Source organism: Daphnia carinata, chromosome 1, assembly GCF_022539665.2.
Source record: "Daphnia carinata strain CSIRO-1 chromosome 1, CSIRO_AGI_Dcar_HiC_V3, whole genome shotgun sequence".
Lineage (NCBI taxonomy): Eukaryota > Metazoa > Arthropoda > Branchiopoda > Diplostraca > Daphniidae > Daphnia > Daphnia carinata.
In genome coordinates this window covers 7,615,113-7,629,188 of record NC_081331.1, presented here as the reverse complement: position 1 = coordinate 7,629,188, position 14,076 = coordinate 7,615,113, and the positions used below count along the sequence as shown (strand labels likewise).

General features: G+C 47.5%; 1 protein-coding gene across 1 annotated transcript; it reads right to left on the bottom strand.

Moving 5' to 3' along the window:
- Positions 1 to 8,232: 8,232 nt before the first annotated feature.
- Positions 8,233 to 10,660, bottom strand: LOC130691038 (uncharacterized). Its single transcript, XM_057513942.1, has 2 exons — positions 10,400 to 10,660; positions 8,233 to 9,039 (listed from the first exon to the last, which is right to left on the bottom strand). Exons 1-2 carry the CDS (start codon positions 10,658 to 10,660, stop codon positions 8,233 to 8,235), a joined length of 1,068 nt encoding a protein of 355 aa, XP_057369925.1.
- Positions 10,661 to 14,076: the final 3,416 nt, after the last annotated feature.

Here is a 14,076-nt window from a genome sequence, read left to right as displayed (position 1 = left end):
CCAGTAACATCACATTGACTATCCTATATTGCAAGGTAGCCTGAAATTTATTATCTCTTTATTTATTTTCAACATTGAAATTTTTGACGGATTGATGCTTAACATTTATTTTTTTAGGCTACAATGGAGGAACCATCCAAAAGAAGAAAGTTAGTAGTTAAGAGGAGACAGTTGATTAACAGATTAAACCAAGAGTTTGCTATGCTCGGTGGACAGCTGGACGGCGAACTGCTTGTCAGTCCACGCCAAAACGTTCTGCTGGTTGGGGAAGATGTTGTGAATAGCGCAGACGAAGATGCCGATGATGAAAGAGATGACAACGAGGACGCGCCGCTTTCCTTGAACAATGACGAGATGTCTGAGACTTCGGGCCATTCAAGCTCAATAGATGTAAACCAATCGTCTCCAACATTAATCAATTTCAACGACTTACCCCAAAGTCAAAATGACGATGAAAATCATGCTTATAATGATCGTTCAGAATCCTTGTTGGAGTCCGATTCTGATGCAACACCTCAATCTACTACAGATGAAAGCGAACAATCCAGTGACGAAGGCATAGACATAGGATTGGGACGACATCGATGCCATTCTAAATGCAGAAGCGGAGCCAATTGATCAAGATGTGGAGCTGAAAGAGTTTTTGGTCGGTTGGTTAACGAAAGAAGACGTCTCGGGCGCAGCCGCCGACAGGCTTATCAAAGGTTTGAAGGACCTTCGTCATCAAGGCCCCACATTCACTTTCTTGCCAAACTGTTGAAGAACCCTACTGAAGACTCCACGCAAAGTATCTGTTATTCCGCTATCGGGCGGAGGTGTTTACTACCACTTTGGGTTAGAAAAAGGAATTCAACATCAACTTGGGCGACGTCTACTCAACAGGATTCCTTCCGTCGTGAGAGGGCGCGTGAACACGGATGGATTGCCGCTGAGTAAAAGCAGCTTAAGTCATTTTCATACCATTCTGTTTCTGTTAGAAGGAGAGCATACTCCTTTCCCTGTTGGAATTTACCATGGACATCAGAAGCCTGCAAGTGCAAACGAATTATTGAGAATGTTCGTGGAAGAAGCCTCCAGTTTGCAGAGTAATGGCATTACTCATCGAGGACATGTGCTCGGGTTTCAAATTCTCAACTTCAACCTTAATGCTGTCGACCGCTCATTTATCTGCGGGATTGTAGGGCATACCGGATACTACTCGTGTCCCAAGTGTGTCACAGCAGGTTTTTATTATGTTACACCGGGAAAACATAAAGGCAGAGTGACTTATCCTGATATGGAAGCAGCACTCCGGACTCATCAGACATTCATTGATCGCGAACATCCAGAACATCACGTTCGAAGGACCTTATTGGAAGATCTTACCATTGATATGGTTCTCGATTTCCCAATTGACTACCAACACCCCCAATTGACCCAATTGACCTACCAACACTTGTGAAAGCGCAGTCTTTCCTAAAATTTCTTACAATTTGCCATCCAGTTTTGATATAAAGCAGATGGAGAAAATTAAAAGCAAATTTTTCTTTCTATTCTCCTTTTATTAATAACATGAATGAAACCATGTTAAAAATTTTACAAAAGTTTGCACTTTGACACACATGAAGTAACCGTTCCCTTTGCATAACAAATGAAGCTTTAACTAACTGTATACTTTACCGTTCTGCACTTCAATGATTTTAAGAAGCAAATGGCTAAACTAAACGTTAATTTGCAATAAATAAAAATTTGAATGAAATAAACAATAAAAGCGTATTCACAATTATAATATATTTGTTTATTATTTCATATTGAATGAAAATGAGTTATTCTACAATCAGATTCAGCTATAGGCGGATTATATTTTAAGTTTCGGCAACACGCGTAGCTGGGAAATCACACAAACCATTTTTCAATAATATTGTAACAACTCTGGGTTAAGACTTGTGTATTTGACGCACTCACAAGATACAGCACTAAACACAGGTGACAACTCAATCGACTACGACACAACATCTCAATGAATGACTACTTGACTACTCTTCAACTACTCACTCTGACTTGTCAGAGTCAGGCTTTTAAAGCTCCCGACATCCGGTCAGAGCGGCAATGCTAGCCAACGTTTGACTTGCGGATCACCTATCAACATGCGATAGGGGACAAAGTCCATTGGCGCTATAATATCCGTACCGGCATTTCAGTCTTCCAAAACCCCATCCCGCCAATGCACTACAGCCGGCGGCGGCCTGAACCCTTTTTCAGGTAGTCCCCAGCTAGGCAATCACAGCAAATGCACAGCGTGACGGACACACAAAACTCCTCCCCCAGTTTCCTTGATGCTTTATAGAGTAAAGACTAGTAACTTAGGGCCCGTCCAGCGTCGGTGGATAGGTAGCGCTAGCGTATTTTAACACAATTCTTAAGAAAATTGATCTAATACTTTTATTTTCCGGTCCAAGTCAAGAGTTTCCCTTTCTTGCCCACTATTCTCGGAAATATTGCCTACATCCACATTTCCACCCAAATTTTAGTCTTCCATAACCCCATCTCACCGATTCACTACAGCCGGCAGCGATCTGAGCCGTTTTTCAGGTAGTCCCCAGCCACACAATCACAGCAAATGCACTGCGCCACAGACAAAGGCTCCTCCCATTTTCCTTGTTGTTTAATGGAGTAGAGAAGATTTCCAGGCCGTGCTATTCCACGCTCCAAGTACGGAATGTACACGATCCCTGCCCTGAAGGTATTCATTATTCAAGAGTTACAAGGTATAAACAACGACAGTAAAACGAATCTGACGACCGATACATAAAAGGGTTATGTCCGAATCTTGGAAGTAACAGGTTATGGTCTTTTCGTTCTCTCTGGCGCCCTAGTGGAAGAAAAAACGCCTACCCCCGTTTTCTCGCTCTACCCCTTAGCACGTCCCCAATGCCCAGCCAAAAGGGCCCGGCTACAACCCTTAATTAATGCGTGCTGGTCACGCTCCCTGCCAAAGATGCACCATCTACCCCCGACCGGCAAAAGAAGTCTTCTCCTCGACAGCGACGAAGGACCACCCCCTAAACACCAGCCAAAATGGCACTCATTCAACGATAGCTCTCCCCCGCCCCCCGTTATCCTCAAACTAACGGATGAAAAAGCTAACTTTAGGCAGATGGACATGGCAGAACTAACAGCCATCACCCAAGATATCGCCGTACAAGTGGGCCAACCTAAAAGCTCCGCCTCCCCAAGAGGAGGTGACCTGTTCGTCAACCCCGTGGACGCAGTTCAGCAAAAGGCCCTACTAAACTTGACACTGGCTACCAACCGCTCTATAAACGCAGCCCTACCTAAATCTATTAACAGACGAAAAGGTATCATCCATAAGGTCCCCACATCGGAGACAGAAACATATTTGTTCGAACTCCTCAGCTCCCAAGGTGTCACCGAAGTCAAGCGCTTCGCTAGAACTGTTGCCAGTAAAAGAGAGCCTTCAGAAACCGTGGCCCTAACATTTGAAAGAACCCTCTCTAGCACAGCTTGTCCTGGGGATGTACTATGATGTAACAAATACGTTGCCAGATACTGCAGCCGATTTGTTCAGTAAAAATGGTTCTTTGTATTGTAAATTTTTCTTAATTTTTATCTTTTTTCGTCGGAACGAACGAATAAATTCGGTGTGTGGTTAGTTAACAACTTAACTGATTTCATAAATAAATTTTTTGACAATATTCCCGACAAACAAATTAGTGAAAAACTTTCTAATATTTCGTAACACTGCAAGTTACCTTTTTTCCCGCCTTTACAGCCAACGCTATTAGTTGTCAAGTGTGTGTGATTCTTTGCTTTGGGAAAAATGCTTCCAGTTTTACTAGTCCCATAAATTCGGAGAGTAATCTTTTCAAGTATGTTTAAATAGATAAAAGCAAAGTCTTTAATAGTTAATAACTTAGTAACAGTTACTGTAATAGTCACTTGTAAGCTGGTATTTTGACTCTTATTGCCTTCTAAACATTATGTATTCACTTCTAACAGAGACAATTGAGGCATCAAGTGACATGGCATTACAAAAGGTAAGTTTTAAACTAGTAATTATCAATATTTAGGTGTAAAAACTAATGACTGTGTAATTCCATTTTAGGACACAGTAACCTAGCTAATCGTAGATTTGGATCATCCACGTTCCCTATGTTGAAACGGACGGGAAATGTGCCTATCCCAAACCAAGAGGAGACATAGCAGAAATAAAACAAGAGCAGCCAAATGATAAGTGGTTATTTTACAATTGCATCACCAGAAAAGAATAAGGCAAGTATTAATCATAAGATAATTAATGGTGCTGAACGCAGAGCAGTAATAAACAAATGCATATGTATTGCAGATCCTACCAAGCTGCAAGAGAAAAACTGAACCGTGCTTGTGTTCAAAACAACCTGACCTCTTCATCTGAAGAAGAAATGCCAATGTGCGAAAAAATAAACCCCTGTGTTGAGATATTCACCAACGCCGGAAACAGTAAACGACGATTCGGATGAGAGCTTTGAAGCTCTGGTTCTACCTGCCAGTACTTACCTCCCGTTCCCATACCATGGATGGACAGTCAGCCGGGTAAGAATGTGTACAGCCATCAGCTGGTAAGTGTTTTTAAAGCTATATGTTAATTTGATGGCATATTTTAATTTATATATTTTTTTTCTGCAGCCGGCAAGTGGCCAGCCACCATTCCCTGCGCCCATCATAGCTCCGCAACAACAACAACTGTCTACCGTCAATATGACTTTTCTTCCGCAGTCCGTCGAACAACGTACTTATGCACCAACAGCACAACTAGCCAGTTGGACTGCACCGCTAAACTATCCAACATTGTCGCAACAACAGAAGACGGCAAGCTTTTCATCATACGCATACGTATGATAAAATAATTTATTGTAATCATATTTTTTTAGTTCATGTAATGTCCTTATTTTCATTTACAGGCAGAGCCAGTCCAAAATACACGGTTTTTCAACGCTTCAGCCTGTTGACTTCAGCCGTCAACCTGAACCTCCAACGGGAACCAGATCAGGTAGTATAATATAGATATAGACTATATTCATTGGTAGTATATATATTATTTTATTCCTTTATTGTTTTCCAGATCAAGACTTGCGTGTCAACTTGGTGCGGGAGCTGGCCAAAATGAAGGAAGTCAACAACGTAATAGTTACCAAACTCATCTCCATGGACACCAAACTCGACAACATTTCCGAAGGAAAGATGGCCAAAAGACATCAAACCAAGGAACCACATCCGATACCGCTAACCGAAATCCCGCCCATGGTTCCGTTCGACGGGGATCTTCGATCCAACAAAGCGAAATACGATAAACTGATAACTTTTTAGACAGGTCAGAGTGGCACATTTAAATCCCTATTTATTTTTTTAGGTCGCTTTAATCCGTGGGATTGGTGGGTCCTGCCTATCCGACGCCATCAAGCATGTGTGGTCCATCATTTTTCGCTCCAATTCTGTTTTTTCTCTATTTTTTAGAAGACATTCAATGCGTTCTGCAGTTCAGAGGCGCAAAACAAAGCGAGCTTGAGCTGGAAACCCTAGCCCTTTGAAATGCAATAAATGCTGGTGTTGCCAACTAAGCAAGTCTGCAGCGTATTGCGAAATAACGAAAATGAAAACGAACGGCGAACTTGGGAAAAAATGATATATTAAACTAAGGACAAAAAAACGAGACAACGCGAGCAAAAAAAAATGGCGACACGACAGGTAGCACGGTCGAAAAGCGTCTGAGCCTCTTTACACGTCATCAATCATATCGCCAATCAAAAAACAAAAGACTTAAGAATTGCGGAACAATAGGCCGCTAAATTAAAGAAAAGGAAGGGTAAATGGTTGGCGCGCGAAGCCCGATCCGAGTTGCCATGGCAACTCGGTAACTCAGCCGGCCCTGCTGCGGCATATCTCGAGCAGCATTAAAGGCTTCTACGCGACACAGCACCGTAGCCGGGCGGGTGTAGGTTTTGCCGGACTTTGTAATGACTTCAGCTGCGCGTACTACACCATCGGGTCCAGGCAACACTTTTTCGACCCGAGAGATTGGCACATGGCCGCGCGGGGACTTCGGATCGAACATAAGCACCATATCCTTGGCTTCTAAGTTCTTTTGCGTCTCTGTCCATTTGTTGCGGGTCGTAAGAGTTGGGAGGAACTCACGCAACCAGCGACTCCACACCTGGTCTAGAAGCTGTTGTGCATGAAACCACCGGTGACGAGAACACTTAATCTCCGGGTCGATAACTTCAGGGGGTAAATGGGGATTGGGTCGCCCCAACAAAAATGGTTCGGGTTTAATGGCTCGAACTTCTTGGGATCTGCTCCCAAGTAGGTTAACGGGCGATTATTCAGCAGCGTCTCAACTTCGATGACGATGGTAGCAAAGATCTCCTCCTTTACTGTTTGCTGGCCGAGGATTGCGCGGAGGGCGTCTTTGCAAGAGCGCACAAGCCGCTCCCATACACCTCCGAAATGCGGGGCAGAAGGCGGGGAGAAATGCCAGCGGATCCCCTTTCGCGCGAGCTGATTGACGATTTTGGCGTCATTTAGGCGGGTTACTGCTTCACGCCGCTCACGTTCTCCAGCCGTTATATTGGTACCGTTATCGCTGAAGACGTCAGCAGGAGCACCTCGTCGGGTAACGTAGCGGGTAAACGCCATCAGAAACGAGTCGTCATCCAGAGACGGGGCTATCTCCAGATGGATCGCGCGGGTGGTAAGACAGGTAAATAGGGCTATCCAACCGTTCTCCGTACGGCGGCCGATCGAGATAGGAAATGGGCCAAGATAGTCCACACCGACATTGGTAAATGGCGGGTTAAACGGTTGGACCCGTTCTGCCGGAAGCGGGCCATCATTGGCTGGAACGGCTGAGCTCTCATCCAGGAACAATAAGGGCAGAAAGTTATCACGGATTTCACTGTTTGACGTCCTCGCAGCACCCAATACCGAGCACGCATTGCGGCCAGTGTCCGGTCAACTCGTCCATGGGCAACGGAAAAATGCACCCATCGAATGAACAACTTCGTTACCGGATGTTTCGGGTCGAGAACCGCGGGATGTCTAGCTTCGGTGCTAATCGGGGCGTTTTCGAGGCGGCCACCGACACGAATAATTCCGGCCCTATCGAGGTAGACGGAAAGCTTCAGTAGCCGGGATTGAGGACGGATCGTTTTCCCTTTCTGCAGCCGATGTAAGTCGTCGGGAAAGGAAAGGCGTTGCGCGATCCGGATTAACAGAAGATGGGTGGACTTCAATTTGTCCGCACTTTGCTGCCGGTCCGTTTTTAGCTGCTCGATCGGTTCTTATGGCGGTTCTACGCGGCTGCCGTCTGGATTAATCTCTCGCTCGGTCCGTCTTCGATGTACGAGGATATGCGTGTTAGTTGTAAATCTCTCAATCCAGGCGACGATGCGTATAAGCCGATGTAGATTGTCGATGCGGACGGTAAAATAGTCTAGCGGTCCGCTGGAAGCGACGATAGCTAGGCAGGCGATAGATTCTTCTTCGTCTTCGCATTTTCACTATCCGGCATCTGGGCTGGCCAATGTTCGGGTGGTAGAGTAAGAAACTCCGGTCCGCGGTACCAACGATGATTCGGGTCGAGCTCGGACGGACAAAGGCATGGTGCCACCGCTGCGGGGTAGTTGAATCGAGGGTCTCTGAAATTCTATTGGCGACGAAGACGTTGTAGCGGCGATGATTGGCGTGTATCCAACGAAGTACGGTCATCACATCCACCAAGAAAAACACGGAAGAAATGGGCAGCGTGATCTCCTTCAGCAGGTAGTTCACCAACCGGACTGCTAACAGCGTACCTTGTAGTTCCATCTTCGGGATAGATATTTGTTGGATCGGAGCAACTCTCACCTTCGCCATCGCGAACGCAACTTCAAATTTGTTCGGCGACTCGAATCGAAGATAGACGACAACTCCAAATCCGTCTTTCGATGCATCTGAAAAGGCGTGTAGCTGGAACTACGAGTAGGCAGATTGTGGACGCGTAATGAGACTTTGCGGGATGTTCAGCGACTTGAGCGTAGGAAGATGTTCCATAAAACGTCCCCACCCATTCAAAATGTCAGCAGTCAACACTTCATCCCAGCCGCTTTTAAGCCGGCAGATGTCCTGAAGAATAATCTTCGCCACCAAGACCACCGGCGCGAGCAGACCAAGCGGATCGTAAATGCTCGCGATGGCAGCCAGAATGTAGCTTTTAGATTAGGCTTCTTTGGGCGGCTTGAAACGGAAGAGGAACTCATCTCGATCGCTATTCCATAGATAACCCAGCGTCCGTTCGGTCGGCAAGTTGTGGAAGTCCAAATCGAGCTCCGGCATAAGACGAAACGCGGAGGGCAAGCGATCCAGCAATAAACGCGAGGAGCTGAGAAACTGGACGAGGTTGAAGCCACCTAGGCTAAGCAATTCCACGAGTTTTCGGCAAGTTGACGCTCCGTCTTCCACTTCGTCGATCGATGACAACAAATTATCCACATACAGGTCGGAGCGAATCCGGCTCACGACTTCCTGCAGGTGGACGGGTGCATCCTTTTCGAGGCGTTGAATGGTGAAGCTACAAGTCGTTGGCGAAGACACGGCGCCGAAAATGAGCACCGTCATCTGGTACTCCTGGATAGGATTTTCAGTCCCAGACTCACTCCATAAAAAGCGAAACATCGGCCTGGCGCCTTCTCGCACCAGAACCTGATAAAACATTCTGGCGATGTCAGCAGTAACGGCAATCCTCCTCTCACGAAAGCGAAGCAGCACTGCAAGCAATTGGGTAGTCAGATCTGGCCCTTTCAACAGGATGTCATTAATGGCCATTCCTTTAAAGCGGCCAGCGGCGTCGTAGACGAGTCGAACCTTGTTGGGCTTGCTGGGATGCTGAACCGGGTGATACGGGAGGTACCAGATTCTCGAACCAGAATCAGTCGAAGTAACTCTTGTGACGTGGCCGCTGCGAAAGACTTCTTGCATTTGTTCGGAAACTGCTTTGCGCAGATCGTTGTTCGACTGCAGTGTCCTCTACAAGGCGAAAAATTTCCGACGGGGCAAACTCCTTGTTGTTCGGCAGCTTCGGGCAGTCGGGGCGAACGGGTTAACCAAAATCATAGCGAACTCCACTGTGTCGAATGGTCGAATCCAATTGGTCTATGGCGCAACGGTCAAGCGCGGACATAAAGGTTTTGGGGGGCCTCATGGACGGGCAGCGATTGGGTTCTCCAGAACCTCTCAACGGACTGCTCCAGCAGCTCGATCGACTCCAACTTAACGAAATTTACGCTCGCTGCTTTCGCAGCGGGCGCGGAAAAGGTTCTCCCCACGATGCCCCAACTGAACGGGATACGAAACGCATTAGGTCCTCGAACTCTACCTGGCGGGCGACGGACTTCGATATTCAGGTGAGCGTCCTGGACGTCCATGCCGATCAGAACTTTATCTTCTGCGGCATCACGAGCGAAAAAATCAAGTCCGCGAAGATACTCGAACGAGGTGGAAGAGTTTTTCATCCTTCGGTGCCCAACGTTGAGATGGGGTACCACGAAAGCGTCGAAAACCGGACAACTTTGCTTGTTACCGATTTGATCGGTAGGGGTAGGACCCTGTAGAGGGCTCCCTTATCGCCTCACTATCTTTTGTTTTTGTCTTCTTGGTGACACGGGCGGGTAGATCCAGTTTCAGTGTTCTTTTTGTGTTCTTTGTAATCGACACATAGCTGTCGAACTCCCCCAACCTTGTAAAACGAAGCCCTTCTCTGTTTAAATACAGTATTGCAAACCTTCGTTAGTTTTCTTAGTTGTCAAGACAGGGGAACTAGGGACTTTAAGACTTGTCGGTCTATAAAGCCATTGCAATTCTTTAGAGATACGCAACATTACTCTCCATCCAGCGATGACACAGTGAAATCTACTAAGCGAGTGTCGACGATAGGATCTTTCCCGTGGAAAGTCCCAAAACGAATTTTGCGAGGCCGAACCGTCAGGCCGAGCGCCTGAGCCGCGTCCTCACGCAACAAAGTAGCGTGGCTGCAGGTGTCCAATAAGGCGAAGACGAACTGGAACAACGGCCAGAAGAACGTTTACTGCTGAACGGAGAGTAATGGCGAGAGTCTGGGGTCCTGGAACATAGCTCGGATCCTCGTTCGGATGTGGAAAACGGCGGTGTCCACTCTTCTCGGGGAAAAATCTTTCCGCACCCTGCAGCAACGAATGATGGCGAGCACGGCAACCGGGCGATTCACAGGCCGGCTACGAAAGACAGTCAGCACTTCGATGTTTCCCGTCAAGACAATTGAAGCAGATACCTTTCTCCTTTACCACCAACGCTCGATGGTTCGGCGACTTCCGCCGAAATTCCGCACAGCTACTCAGTCGATGAGCCTCACCGCAGCTCGGACACTCGATGTCAGTTCTCTCATGGCCTGGGTAGACAAAACGGTGGGAGGTGGACGGATGGGTGGTGGCTTCGGAACTGAAGGCTTGATCGAAGGGTATCTCACAAGGTTAGGATGGTCAAAAGTGACACGCTTTCCGCGAGGCTCCATCTTGGGCGCTAGATCGAAAGACAAACAACTAGCGATTCTTTCTTCTTCAACAACCTCCTCCAGGAAGCGATCGAGATCGTCGAGATCCAGAATTTTCGGCATGCGTTTTCGGACATACCGGGCCCAGCGATGGCGAAAAAGAGGCGGCAACTTTTGAACCGCTTGGTCTAAGTTGGCAGCACTCTTCAAATCGTGCTCCAACCCTTCTTGCTGTAAGACGAAGACTGCTCCATGTAGCTGGTCGGAAAAAAACTCCAGCGCTTGGCGATCACCCGGTTTGACGAAGGGAAGACTCAGGAGATCACGAATTTTGCATCGGGCGATCTGCTCACTCGAACCGTAGTGTTTTTCAGGTAGGCAAGAACGGCAGAGTAACCTGGGGGCGTTTTCAACAGCGGGGAGATGCGACGCAGAACATTAGAGCCTGTTCTGCGTAAGTGTTGGCTGTCGTGCGGGATGACTTCGTGGACGAGAGCCTGGAAAGTGCGAGGCAAAGAGAAGCCAGTCACGTGGATCGCCGTCGAAAGGAGTACACGTAAACGGAGCCGATCCTCCAAACATCCATGGAACAAGGGTGTTTACTGGTACAGCTGCTGGTTCCTGCTCCAGGTTATCGATCCAGCTGTCCACTCTTAAGACGGCCGACCGCGATTCCGAGACGTTTTTGGAGCGGGTCTTTAGCTTCGACGACGGCCTAGGGAAAAATTCCTCGTCGGATTCGCTGAGGGAGCTCAAAGAGATCGGCGAAGACGAACGAATGGATCTTTTCGACAACTCCTTGCTCATACGAAGCCGGGCGATTTCTTTCTCGATTTTCCTTTCCTGTGGTCAGGCTGCGACGCGCTCTATTTCCTCTCGGAGTTTGCGGGTTAGCTCGTTGAGGCGTAGGTCTTCGTCCTTCTCCTCTTCTATTCTCTTCCGGACCAACTCGAGCTCGAGTTCGGCGGCACGGCGTTCTCGCATCAGGGTCGAACGCAACGAATTCCCAGATAAAAAAGAGGAAGTGCTCCCGGCAATGGAAGATTTTGAGCTCAACGAGGGTGAGCGATTACTCTCGGATGGACGACGAGTAGGGCGGTCATGGACGAAAACTTCTCCGGGCCGGGATACACTTTCTTCGCGATACTGCAGCAAGGAATCGGAAGGGACGTACAGCGGAGTAGATTCAGGTGGACGTGTCGGATCAGTCATATCACGGCGGACATGGACTCTCGTACGAGCTTTTGCTGCAGGCGATGACGGTCCAGCAGGTTGTTCAGCATGACGCAGCGCTTCGAACTCTTCATGGGTAGTTTGAAAATCACGTCGTAGATTTTCCAGCCAGCTGTCGTCGGTGATGCCCACTCTTGCGCAATAGCGATGATGGTAGTACATGCATTGTTCGTAGTGGATGTCAGCCTTCTTGAGGAGATCAGCTGTGTAACTGCTGGCTCCAGTCTCCCGAATCACCTTCCTCACCAGATTCAAGTTTCGAGTGAAGTTCCTACGATGATGAGAACGCTTGTTGACCAACGCTGAAGGATCCAGGCGACCGGTAGAATTTGAGGCTATGACAAGCGATTGACAAGCGACCGGGTGGTAACTGTTTGAGAGTCCAAGTCGTATTAGAAATCAATGAATTATACTATTCCGTAGATGGGAATCCGTTGATGTCATGGCATCGGTGAAGCTTTTTGGTTTGCGTGTTCCGGTCATCGACAGCAGTGACTCATCCCATTGACGCTTTGGCACGTGGATGCGAAGCGGATAGGGGGATTGACTAGTTGTAGGCATCGAGGTTTCTTCGTTTGGTATGGTTGTTGAGACCTCATTCTGGACATTTGAGGAGTCAGCCGGCTTAGGATTGCACTCTGGATTGCTAGTGTCCACTGGATTGTCTTCCTCCTGCATCATAGTGCTTCATGGGTGGTTGAGAGGTCTCAATGAGTTGGGCTGTCTTCACTTGACTCGGGAAAAAGTCGTTGTAGTCCGATTTGTTAAATTTGTCGCGGTCTGTTAATGTTTTTGGAACATGGTAGGTCTGTTCGTAAAAAATAACATCTCTGCTAATTTTGATTGTCTTAGCTTCTGGATCCCAAAATCTGTAAGCCTTTTGATGGGTACAGTAGCCTACGAAGTAGCACATAGTGCTTTTTGAGTCCAGCTTTCTCCACTCTGCCTTCGGTACATGGATGTAGGCAATTGATCCAAAAATGCGTAGGTTGGATAGATATGGAATGGTTCCGTGCCAGTTTTGGTACGGAGTATTTGGAGCCGCCTTGGTGGTGACTCGATTAAGAATGTATACTGCACAGGCAATGGCTTCTCCCCATAGTTTGAGGGGCAAATGTTTAGCGTGGATGAGGCATCGGGCGCCTGCCATGATGGTCCTGTTGGCTCTCTCCGATACTCCATTCTGTTCTGGCGTGTGTGGGGTTGATGTTTCCAGTCTAATCCCGTTGTCTGACAGATACTTCTTATAGGAATTCCCGCTGAACTCCCCACCATTGTCGCTTCTTAGAGTGTGCATTGGATTGCCAGTTTCAGACCGCAGGTGGTTGTGAAATTCCTTGAAACATGCCTCTGCTTCTGACTTCTGTTTGAGGAAGTAGACTGTGCGGAAACCACTGTAGTCATCTGTGAAGATCATGAAGTACTTGGAGACTTTGGGTGTTTCGACATGCATTGGCCCAAACAGGTCGGTATGGAAAAGCTGACCCACTTACGTTGCACGCGTTCTTCCTGTCTGGAATGGGGAGCGCTCCATCTTCCCAGCAGCACAGCCATGACAGGGTTCTGTGGGGATTGTGCTCTCTCGTGGTAGTGTCAGCCCAGTCACCAGTTGACTTGATGATATTTTTAATATTCTATTCTAGCTAATGTAGGCCAATCGTTGGTGCCACACCTCAAGGAATGGTGGTGGTGGTGCCATGAAGAGCACTGTGTCAAGCGGGGTGTTGGCGGAGATATGTAGGTGGTAGAGCCTTCTGCCGATTCTCCTTCCAACCATCATAACGGTGTTGTTTCTATTGAAGGTTACTCTAGACTCAACAAAGTGTACGGTGACGCTAGCTTCTGTCACGGTTGCAATCGATAAGAGATTGGTTCCAAGCCCTGGTACATAGAAAACAGTCTTGGCAGTTGTAGGACCAGCGATATGTCTCACTCCGTTCACCACAACCATGAATTCAATTTCTCCATTTCCATGTACTGCTAGTCTTGTGTTGCCAATTTCGCTTACGAACCAAGAGTTGTGCTTGACTGGTATTAGATTTTTCAAATATCTCCGTTGATCGGAGATGTGTCGCCCCAGAGTCAGCGAACCAGTCGTCGGAGCTATGGGAAAAGAAACAGGTAGTGTCAGATATGAAACTATTATCTTCAAGTCGATAGCTCTGATCAACTGCTGGCTTAATGAGAGTCCTCTTTTGTTGAGCACTCAGCTCATCTCGTCTGCGTTGGCGACACATTTCAGCGGTATGGTAATCTTTATTGCAGTATGTACAATGGGGCGTGGAGGCGTACGGATGATAATGTCT

Excerpts from the sequence above, each read along its gene's own strand:
- LOC130691038 (XM_057513942.1), bottom strand. The coding sequence starts at position 10,660 with ATGCCGAAAATTCTGGATCTCGACGATCTCGATCGCTTCCTGGAGGAG. Across the intron at positions 9,040-10,399 it reads CATCGAGTGTCCGAGCTGCG|AGGACACTGCAGTCGAACAA; the intron begins GTGAGGCTCATC and ends TTCGCCTTGTAG.